The following is a 12,014-nucleotide window of genomic DNA, read 5'->3' on the forward strand; positions in this document are numbered from 1 at the left end:
TAACACAGAAAAAGCTGGAGGTAGCACTGTGGCTCAAGTGGTAGAATGCTAGCCTTGAGCAAAGAGCTCAGGGACAGTGCCCAGGCTCTGAGTTTAAGCCTCAGGACAGGCAAAAAAAAAAAAATGTACTTTAAATGTTTATACCTAATTACTTATAAAATAATAATGACTTTTAAATAGCAGTTCTAAAATGAGGGTTTTTTACTCTTAAAAAAAAAGTTTGATCAGGGCTGGGGATATGGCCTAGTGGCAAGAGTGCCTGCCTCATATACATGAGGCCCTGGGTTCGATTCCCCAGCACCACATATACAGAAAATGGCCAGAAGTGGCGCTGTGGCTCAAGTGGCAGAGTGCTAGCTTTGAGCAAAAAGAAGCCAGGGACAGTGCTCAGGCCCAGAGTCCAAACCCCAGGACTGGCCAAAAAAAAAGTTTGATCAGATTATATAGGAGAGCATATTGTGTTAAGGGCATATTAAAAATGTATCTTTTTATTTGGCATACCAGATTGACTGCTTTGCTAACCACAAATTATTACATTGATATTTTTTACAAAAAGAGTGACATTTAAATATATCAGTTGAGTGTTTTAGCCTTTGAAGAGTTTGCAGAACAGTGGGGGGAAAAACTGGCAAGTCAGCATTTCTAAGTGAGTGTAATTACAATATTTGGAACCACGCAGGCATTCAGTAGTAATTTTTCTAGTTCACACTTCCTGAGGAAAACATCCATACATTAGTGCAGACTTATTTCAGATGAGGGAAGACAGACTTGAGTAGTCTTTGTTCCACATAAAATGAGTGTCTCGACACTAGAGCAAGAGGTGACTAACCTCTCTTGTATAAAACATGTTTTATTTCCTCCCCGTAACGTCAGCTGTAACACGTCCGCTTCATTATAGTGCAATTAAATAACCAGGGACAGTATGTGTTGTGTTCCATAGAGTCTCATAGAGTTTGTTTTTTTTTTTGCTGGTTCTTTTATTTATTTATTAAATTTTTATTATCAAACTGATGTACAGAGAGGTTACAGTTTCATATGTTAGGCATTGGATACATTACTTGTACTGTTTGTTACCTTGTCCCTCATACCCCCTTCCCCTTTCCCCCCAGGAGGTGTTCAGTTCACTTACACCAAACCGTTTTGCAAGTATTGCTTTTGTAGTTGTTTTTTTTTACCCTGTCTCTCAATTTTGGTATTCCCTTTCAGTTTCCTAGTTCTAATACCTCATAGAGTTTTTATATCAAAGTAGGTAATTATCCCCTAGCAACTTCTGTTAAATGGCTTGCCTACGGACCATAGTTTATCTGGAGCAGAGGGAAAGAACTTTTTTGTAAAGTAAAGCCTGGTGTCTGTTACCATTTCCCGTTTGTACTGTTATTCCTCAGTAATGTAGTTTTACTCAATTCTGATCAGAATGATCAGAAGCCTTGTTACAACCCCTGCAGACTGCTTTGGTAGAGTGGCTTCTTTACTTCCTCGTGCATTATTATACTTTGTATCTCCATATCTGGGCTCTCCATTTACACACTGAAAATATTTAGAGATACAAAAATCACCTCTGTATTGAGCATTTATAGACTTCTCTTGCTATTCCTTAACAGTGTAACCGCTGTTTACATGACATTTACTCCAAATCAGGTAAGGGTGTTTCAGGTATGTTTATATCCCACATGGGAGAACCTGAGGACCATGAGCATGAGTCTTCAAATCCCTGGAGTGTCCTGGCACCAGTAACCCATGAACACTGAGGCAGGGCTGCACTGCAGTTAAAAAGCCCTAAGAAATGTTCTCATTTATCATGAAAAACAAGCAAACGGATGGGATTTCAATCTAGGTTTTATTTATTTTTAACTCAAGGCTTTGTGAATGCTAGCCAGGTACTGTAATTCTTGAGCAACACCTTGGTCTTTCTTTCTGTTGGTCATGGGGCTTGAACTCAGGACCTGGGTGCTATCCCTAGGGGTTCTTTTTGCTCAAAGCTAGCCCTACTTTTGAGTCACAGCTCCACTTCCAGTTTTTGAGTGGTTAATGGGAGATGGGTCCCAGGTAGTTTTTCTGTCTGGACTGGCCTCAAACCACAATTCTTAGATGTAAGCCTCCTAAGTAGCTAGAATTACAGTCATGAGCTACTGCAGCCTGGCCAGTCTTTTTTTTTTTAAAGTGGTTATTTTTAAGATGGGTTTTTTTTTGCCCACCATAGTTGGTAACAGCTGGGTATAACACCATGATCCCAGCTCTCTGTAGAGATTAGATAGTCTTGTACATTTTTTTTTTGAGGGGGCGGTGTCCAGGCTAGCCTGGAATTGCATTCCTCCCGATTTCAGCCTCCTACTTAGTTTGAGTTGGTGAAATGCACCATTTGTTCCCAATGATTGGTCTGGTAAACTGCCCAGGCTGGCCCCAAACTGTCATCTTCCTGATTGCCCTAGTAGCAGAGATGAAAGATGTCAACCACTGGTGCCTGGCCTTGTTTATTGACTTAGTGCTATTAAAACATGGTAACCAGGGATGCTCCTACACTTAGGACAAGGATAGTAGTTTAAGTAAAGATTAAGTACACATCTACTCAATTCAGCATCTTCAACAGTGGACAAAATGGCTAATAGCTTTCATGTTGGTAAGGGGAATGAACCTTTGTTTGTAGTTTAGTAATAAGCTTACCAGATATGGAGTAATAGAGACTACAAGAAAATGACACGGTAATATATTTTATTACTTAGGGCTGCTTTTTTTTGTATTTTCTTTTTAACAAATTTTCTTAAAGATAGTCACTAAATTCCAAAATACAATCTCAGGTATTTTCAAACATGTTGTAAACCTAGATCTATTGCTAATATATGTTACTTCAGAAAAAATAATTGGCATTTTACGTATGTACTTGCCCAGCTGTATAACTGTTACTTCATAATTCTAAGCCCAACAGGAATTCCACTGTTCTGTTGCAGAGGTTCTGCTTCTCCTGCATTCCGTTCCTCTGTAGCCACGTGTGGACTGCAGAGGAGGCTCCTGCTTGGGGAATGGCGGCGTACTTGATTCTGGCCTCCCACGTTTATCCCAGAGCTTTTGGTTCCTGTTAGTATTACCTTTCTAGTATTTACACTTTCCAAAGTACTAATTACAGTTAACACTGAGACTAAAATTTCCTACAGAAACGAAGAGATGGAATTCAAATTTTTCCGAAGACCCATACAATTTCCTGTCTTGTAAGTTTTATATCTTAGTAAGATTTCCTTCACAGAAGTCATTACTAATTCATCTGTGTCCAGAAGTTTTTAATGTAAAATACGTAGTGTCTTCAGATACATCTTTTCTTGTTCTTGGAACTACTGCTAAATTCAGTACTGTCGATAAGGCGAAGTTCACTGGTTCTGTAGGATAGAAGCCTGTTACTACCTAGTGTCCTTTTTTTCTTTTTTTGGTTAAACAAATCAATCAAGGTTAAGTAAAAATATTTATTGGTAAAAAATAAAGTTGCAATTCAACAACTTGGAGTTTTTCTGTTCCTATGTCACTAAATTAAGATCTTGATTTTTCACATTGAGAGAAAGAAAAATGAAGTATGTTTCTTATGGCAGCTTTTTCTCCTCAATCACCATCAATCACATATTGATCTTGTGCATGAAAACAAAGGAGAAGCAGTTTAGCATAGTCTCTTGTCCTGATAAAGGGATCTACGGACTGCTATACTGAGTTGAACTTGCTGTTTTCATCCAGCATCTCTCTGCTGTGTGGCCTGACTGTCAAGAAAACAAAAAACATTTTCAGTTTCAACAGGACCCATCCACCAGTCAAGGATGCAACTTAACATATACTGGTCTTTAAAGCTTGAACGCAGATTTCCTTAGCTAAAAGGGATAGTGAAGATGTTTTTTAAATCCATATTGTTTCAGAAAGAGTCTTTGTATCTTAATGCCTTTTTTTTTTTTTGTCAATCCTGTGCCTTGGACTCAGGGCCTGAACTTCCCTGGCTTCTTTTTGCTCATGGCTAGCACTCTGCCACTTGAGCCACAGCGCCACTTCTGCCCATTTTCTATAAATGTGGTGCTGGGGAATCAAACCCAGGGCTTCATGTATATGAGGCAAGCATGCTTGCCACTAGGCCATATTCCCAGCCCCTCTTAATGCCTCTTTACATGTAGATGGATAATTATAATTCTTTCTCTGAAATGGAGTGTTAAATCACGATCAACTTGGTTGAAGTTAATATTAGACTTGTTTAGAGAACACATGCAACGAAGGCAAAATAAAAAAAAAAGTTTGGCTTTCCTGTTAAAGTTCATTTGGAGAGTTATGTTGTATATTTGATGTTTATAATATCTAATAAACGCATATAAAATTGACTATACTGTCTTCTCATACCAAAAACTGGTAGATTTCAAATATAAGTAGCTTTATAGCCATCTTATCAAGGATGAGCAAAAATCTGAGTCAAAGGTATATCCACCTTTGGACAGATACTTTTTTTCCCCAAAACTATTCTTTAAAAGCTATTGGGTTTTAAGTCCTTTAGGTCTTTTTAGCCTGATGTACAATCTCAGTTCTACTGTTTTCTAACCAAAATTCTTTATGCTAGGCTGTATAACATTCCAAAGACGGCAAAATTTTTTGCCTATTTCCCCATAATTACAAGGATCCCCCCCAGAGTACAGCTAATTCTCCCTTTTACAAACTCTTCTCTCCATGGAGCTCATAAAGACTTGCAATGTTTGTATTAAAAAAAAAACAAACATCTTCCACAGCTGGCTGAACAGGACAGGATGAGGCATAAATATAATTAACCAGACTACACAGAAGAGAGGGAAAACACATCTTAAGTAAATAGCTACTCTATTTGCTCCATACCTTTGAAATGCAAACTTTAGACTTGATTTCCACTTCACAGGTTTGTTCATCATTTTCTTTGCAGTAACTTTCTGCCCCAACTGTGTCCATAATATTGCTTCCACACGTCTGTGTATTATACCCACTATCCATCTGGCAAGAAAAGGACAGAAAAAAAAGCCTAAAGATAAAACTGCAAACAACTTTTTCCTAATTTATGAGTCACTACTATACTATCATCCACAACATCTGAAAATACAAGGTAATATTTAGGGTTGGTAATACTGACAAATTTGATAAACCTAAAAGACAGTTGTATATAGAACTGTTGTCAATGCAACTTTACAATTCCTTCTGATGAATTTCCTTTAGAAACTGAACAAGCCAGCAAGAACTGGCCTTGAAGATCATACCCAGTAATTGAAAATGACAATTATAATCACTTTCACTTTCCAACTTATTTCCCAAGCTTGTCTCTGAACAGGTTGGTTGTACCTCTAAAGAAAATTTACCTAAAAGGAAAGTACCTTCCAGAGTACTGAAAACCAGTATACATTAAAAAGAAAAAAGTGGACTACTTATTTCTCATACAACTAAGTGAATAATAATGCCACATGTGTGGCTCTGGATGTCCTACAATCTGTTGCATCGTAAGACACTATACTATTCCAACTCAAGAGAGTTGTAGTTTCAAACCTACAGTATTTTCTTACTTGAGATACATTCAAGGATCTAGTGAATTCCTGAAATGGCAGATGGTACCAAACCCTATGTACACAGTGTATTTCCCTATACTTACATGTGATATGAAATTAGCCACATCAGTAATGAAACAATTACATAACGTTTGTTCTTTGAGGCAAGGCTTAACTAATTAGTCTAATGGAGTAAACATTTTTAGCTCATATGCATACTTGGCTTTCTCTCTGTTTCCTCCATGCCCCTGCATTATAAATGAGATTTAATCTCGACTAGGCTGGTTTTCTTGTGATCCTCCTCCTGCCTCAGCCTTCTGAAGGCCAGAATTACAAGTGTGAACTACCATGTTGGGCTTAGCATGGTATCTTCACCTGTTCAAGTAAGTACTTCATGGCTGCTTCCTGGTGTATTCAAATTTCTGGCACCATTACTTGCATATCAGGGACATAGTAAAATAAGGGTCATTTGAGCCCAAGTACTGCAGTATCATGACAGTTAATCTGAAAACCAAGGAATAACTTGAGTGGGGAGCTTATAGTGTGGACACACTAGCCAAAGAGATACGGAGTATCCAGGACAGCCTGGTAAGAGACACTGCAAACTTTTATGCTATTCAGGATGCCATAATTTAGTTGAAAACATGAATTGTTAACTTTCTGAATTTTCCATTAATATTTCTGGACCTTGGGGAACCAAAATCATGAAAAGCAGAATTGTAGAGAAGGAAGTTAACTGTGATAAACATTTACTGAATGGAAATTCTAGGTTCTAGGTGGCATTCTCTCAGGCTATTTTTATTTTCCCTTTTCAACATCCCTAGCACTTTACAGATGAGGAAGTTAAGGCTCAACAAGGTTAGCTTTCAAGCTGTCCTACAGTAATTAGGTGAAGATTGGAGGCTCCATTGCCTAAGGCTTGAAAAATGCAGAACCCCAAAGCAAATTACACAGGAAGGCTCTACCTAGCACTTAATCCTTCCTTGCAACTAGGAGAGGGATTTTATTTTTGCTCTCCTCATTTAGAATAGCCTAGAAAGTGTATCCTAATGGTTCAGCACTCATAACCCTTAAAAAATGTTCCTAGAGGATGAGTATTTACTTAATACTAGAAGTCACGTTTCATTAGAGCAGAAATCTTGTGACATGTAAAACAGAATCTAACATTATGTCTCAAGGGAAACACCCTGCTCTACTATTCGATAATAATTTGATAAAAAATGTAAATGCTGACTGCTTCCAGATTATCTGCCAATTAAGCTTCTTTCTAAAATTCATCACTGTCAAATAACTGTCTTATAACTCAATATTTCAGGCACAGGGAATCTGAGAGTTTATACAAAGAGGAAGATCAATGGGTGGCCCATTAAGATGGCGGTTGACCTTCCTGTCTCTGATCTAGGCCACTACCCATGTCAATGTTCACCATGCACCAACCAGATAAGACAAATCATCTTGGTTTGTTCTCCTTACTGGCATAGAGGGCAGCCATCGGTATCATTTTATAGCCGAGAAAAATGACATGCTAACAAATATTAATCATGATCTACTCATTGTTATAAAAATCCCAGCTTAAGGCTTCATAGCCTGGAAATGAAAAAAAAGAATTCAAATATGTAGTTCCTGTTCGTATAGCTACTTTTAAATGTTGTATCCTAAGTCACTGTACACACACTTTGCCACTAAATTTATTTTTCTACCACAGAAGTCTGATGTTATTGCTCTATAAAACCTTCACTGGTTCAGGGTCTGCAGCATTCCTTGAACCCCGGCCTCCTCAGCAGGTGAGCCCTTCTGTCATCATGCTCAATCTCTCACACTTGCTCCCCACTCACAGGACCTTGCCTCCCGCTACTACCTACTGAAAACGAGCATGTTCAGATACATGTTACCCAATCACTATTATCTTATTTTTATCCTCTAACAGCTAGCAAGTTGAAAAAAGTTGTCACTTTCTGAAATTTCTAAAGCAAACTCAGCAGGGTTTTTTTGTTGTTTTTTTTTGCCGGTCCTGGGGCTTGGATTCGGGGCCTGAGCACTGTCCCTGGCTTCTTTTTGCTCCAGGCTAGCACTCTACCTTTTAAGCCACAGTGCCACTTCCAACTATTTCTGTTTATGTGGTGCTGAGGAATCGAACCCAGGGCTTTCATGCATGCTAGGCCAGCACACTACAACTAAGCCACATACCCAGCCCCTCAGCCTTTGATTTTCCCAAGCCCATATTCTATGCTGCCCTCAAAACTGCAAATACTGGAACCCCTGTTCCTCCGGTCTGGCCACCTTCTCTCCTATAGGAGGATTACCGGTATTGATCCTGACCAGTTCCTAATATTAAATAAGGATCTGGGTTTATATTAAAATGTGCTGCTTTTCCCACCTAAAATAAAAACAAAGTGAAAATCCAAACTACAAAACAATTTAGGACTATGATATTTTCTAGCTTTCTTTCCCTTTACAACCAAGATTCTTCCAAGAGTTATTTATATACCTGGTTTCACTGTCTCACCTCCAACTTCCCTTCTATTCACTTTCACCTTCCCACCTTAAGGCTGTCCAGTTACTAAATCCTTTTGTTATTACTCCAAAAGCCACTGTTCAAGACACATATTCCTTGCTCTTATTTTGACAGTATAAAAATCATTCTTTCTGGGGCTGGGGATATGGCCTAGTGGCAAGAGTGCCTGCCTCATATACATGAGGCCCTGGGTTTGATTCCCCAGCACCACATATACAGAAAATGGCCAGAAGTGACGCTGTAGCTCAAGTGGCAGAGTGCTAGCCTTGAGCAAAAAGAAGCCAGGGACAGTGCTCAGGCCCTGAGTCCAAGCCCCAGGACTGACCAAAAAAAAAAAAAAAATCATTCTTTCTTATTTAAGGTGCTCCATTACACTATGTTTTCTTAGTGAGCCTCTTCAGCTGTTACTTGTTTCTCTTGGAAGCTGTTTGCTTTCTTCCCCTCAATATTTCCTCAAAGATCTGTTGTTTTCACTGTCAAAGTCCCTCTGGTTGAGCTCACCTAAGTGCTTATTCTGTTTTCACTACATTATGAGTACATACTATATGGCTGGATTTTTTTGCATAAACATTTGGATGAAAATATACATGATCAAGGGTAGGCATGCAGCTCAGTAGAGCATTTGCTTTGCATGTCAGGCCTAAGTTGAATCCTCAGTCCTACAACAATATAAAATTAAAATAGCTGGGCCAATATCTAAGATGTAAATGTAGACTTGGACACAAAAGCCTAAGTAAGGTGGGGCATGGTTAGTGATCAGGGAAAGCATTGAGGTTGTGAGCAGTAAATTGTGACCTAAAACAAAAACCAAAGCCAGTTTATTAGGTAGAGTAGGATGGAGAGAAATTCTTCACAGTGAGAACATGATTAATCAAAATTCTGAAAAGCCAGTGGGTCTGAAACAAGAAAAATAAAAGGGAACCGTATGAAGGTGGACAGTATGTCAAATGTCAGACCATGTAAAGCCTTGCCAGTCATATTATAGATACCAAAAGCAAAAATAAAGATGAAGCAAACAAGATTAGAACAAGCAGATTTTTTAAAAGATCTTTTAAAACTAGAGAAATGAAAAACAATATAGTACAAATAGTAGAGGAGCAATCTAAGCTTTATTTATTTTTTCAAGATGCAGAAGTATTGAGCACCAATGGCCCATACTTATAATCTAGCTATTCAGGAAGCTGAGATCTGAAAAATATGGTTCAGAAGAGGCCTCAGGAAGAAGGCAAATCCAAAAAATCCTTTAATTTCAATTACCTAGCAAAAAGTCAAAAGTGGAGATGTGGCTCAAGTGGTAGAGCACCAGCCTTGAGTGAAAAAGCCAAGTGAAAGAGGGCCTGAGTTCAAGCCATGGTACTAGGGGGAGGGGAGAAAAAAGCAAAAAGTAAAAAGAGTCCATGTTTATCGACTATTGGGGGAGAGGGAAAGGGGGAGGGGGGAATGAGGGAGGAGGTAATAAACAGTACAAGAAATGTACCCAAGGCCTAACATATAAAACTGTAACCTCTCTGTACATCAATTTGACAATAAAATTAAAAAACAAACAAAAACCTGTGAGTCCCTGAGTGCAAGGCCTAGTACTGGCATAAAAATAAGTAAACAATTTCAATAAAAATAAATCACAATAGACCATGAGGCATCCTAAGTGTGCAGCATAGTGCTACAAAGTTAGCCCACTCCCAAGAATATCAGTGACATTCATAACCATCGTGTACAAAGAAAATGTCCTATGTAGCAGTCCAGGAATGGGGAAGCTAACAGTTATCTGCACATTAGGTTTTAGGACTTTCAGATCTCTCCCCAGCAGTGATGAAACTCAATGAAGCAATACATTCAAATTGTTAAGGATAACAATTTCTAAACTCAAATGTGAAGGAAACATGATACCATCAAACATGTAATGTTTTAAAATTAATACTTTCTTAGAAGGCTAATGGAAAACGTGCTGCAGTAAACTCAGAAGTAATCGGGGCTAGAGAAGAACACAAAACAGAAAACGGGAGGGTACAGAACAACAGGACAGGTTAAGGCAATTTCCAGGATGATGACAAAGGGGTATTCTAGGGTGATAATTGCTTTTATTCTCTCTCTCTCTCTTTCTTTGTGCGACACTGGGGTTTGAACTCAGGACCTTGCATATGATCAGAAAGCATTGCACCACATCTCTAGTTCTGGTTTGCTTTAGATATATTTTTCAGATAGGGTCTTCCAGACGCATACGAATTTCTCCTAATTAAATGAAACGAAGCATCCTGGTCTCACTTGGTGTTGGTATTTCTTGAACTATGAAATACTACAATTCCCCACATGGAACCCATGATGCTTCTCACACTAGCCAGTGAGTAATGAGCTACAAGATGTTCAGATACCTTACCTGAATGTTACTGCCTTCACAAGGAAGCACACTGCTCTCCGCAAGAGGCGACATGCACATGTGAGAGCTTTCGATACTGAAGGCAATTCCACTCATGAAATCAGTCATGGGTGAATTCTCATTATCACCCGACTCCTTAATCCAAGTGCTCTCGTCCACTGTCTCTATGGGATCGGCCATGTCCACAGTGTCATTCTCCCTCACACTCTCAATGTCCTCCAGCAGTGCCAGCTCCCTCTCAGAAGCACTGGACTGGCTCTGCGTCATGGACATGGCCATCGAGAGTACACGTGGGCTTCCTGCAGAGGTATCACTCTTCAGTGACCATGGCCATCCTCTCCCGGTCTCTGTGACTGGTGATGAGAGGATGGAAGGGATGTTCTCTTTATCATCTTCCGCTTGCTCTTTGCTGTGAGTCTCCAGGTCAAAGGGCAAGTGAATGAGCGAGCTCTGATGCTGAGTACTTCCACACATCTCCAGTCTCACCGGAGAACAATTTCTGATTGGTGAGCAGCCGTCTATGAAGGGACTCCTAATACACGGGTTAGTGATTCCATTAGAATTTTTTCCAGATGAAACATCAGGAGAGTGAAAAGGAAACTTCCTTTGTTCTAAAAGATGGGAGGTAAAAATGACATCATAAAAAAAAAAAAACATAAAAATGGACTTCTGCTAACATTTGTGTTTACTAAAGTAGAGTTGTTGTGTTAAACAGTCAAGTAAATGAAACTCAAAAATACCTTTTTGGGGGCTCATTTTCTCTTTTAACTAAAATATTTTACTGCCTGAGAATTATTTTCTCATAAGCATACCGTTAGAGTACCAAAATTCTTCTTATTGAGAAGACCCCTAGCAAATCAGCAAAAAGCTACAACTTGACAGCCAGACGTGGTAAATTAAATGCATAAAAGTATATTTTGTGCAAAAGCACTTTAAGCAAGCATTAAAAGGCAAACAAAAACTGGAGAATAGGGCTGGGGATATAGCCTAGTGGCAAGAGTGCCTGCCTCGGATACACGAGGCCCTAGGTTCGATTCCCCAGCACCACATATACAGAAAACGGCCAGAAGCGGCGCTGTGGCTCAAGTGGCAGAGTGCTACTAGCCTTGAGCGGGAAGAAGCCAGGGACAGTGCTCAGGCCCTGAGTCCAAGGCCCAGGACTGGCCAAAAAAAAACAAAAAAAAAACAAAAACTGGAGAATAATATTTGCAACAATTAAACACCTAATAAAAATCAAAAGAATAAAAATGATTTAAAGCTTCAAACTTTCACTATTTTCATTAGCTCATAAAAATGAAAGTCTAAAAACCTGGCAAACATTTATCAACAGCCAATAGTTACCAAACATGCAGGAAAAATATTCAATCACGAGTAATAAAAAGTATGAAAATGAGAGGATAAACTAAAGGATGCACCATTCACTTAATAACATTCAAGTCTGAATTGACAACTTCTCCAAAATACAATGGTCAACAAACAAGAAAAGTTCGATATCCTTAATGAGCCAAGATACAATAATTAAAGCAATAAAACAGCTTTCTATTATGTATCAAAGTAGTACAATTGGCAAAATTTATCACAACCCTATCATTTCTTCAAAAAGAAATGA

The 12,014-nt window shown here is 38.9% G+C and overlaps 1 protein-coding gene across 2 annotated transcripts in view; it reads right to left on the bottom strand.

The window, feature by feature from the left end:
- Positions 1–2,266: 2,266 nt before the first annotated feature.
- Positions 2,267–12,014, bottom strand: part of Bora (BORA aurora kinase A activator) — a 28,439-nt gene continuing 18,691 nt past the window's right edge. For both annotated transcript variants that reach the window (XM_048341255.1, XM_048341254.1), the window contains exons 10-12: positions 10,406–11,016; positions 4,843–4,974; positions 2,267–3,737 (exon numbers count right to left, since the gene is read on the bottom strand). In XM_048341255.1, coding sequence (XP_048197212.1) covers positions 3,672–3,737; positions 4,843–4,974; positions 10,406–11,016 — 809 coding nt within the window. In that variant the 3' untranslated portion in view covers positions 2,267–3,671. The remainder of the gene's footprint in view (positions 3,738–4,842; positions 4,975–10,405; positions 11,017–12,014) is intronic.

The sequence above is a fragment of the Perognathus longimembris genome, chromosome 3 (assembly GCF_023159225.1).
Source record: "Perognathus longimembris pacificus isolate PPM17 chromosome 3, ASM2315922v1, whole genome shotgun sequence".
Taxonomy (NCBI): Eukaryota; Metazoa; Chordata; class Mammalia; order Rodentia; family Heteromyidae; genus Perognathus; species Perognathus longimembris.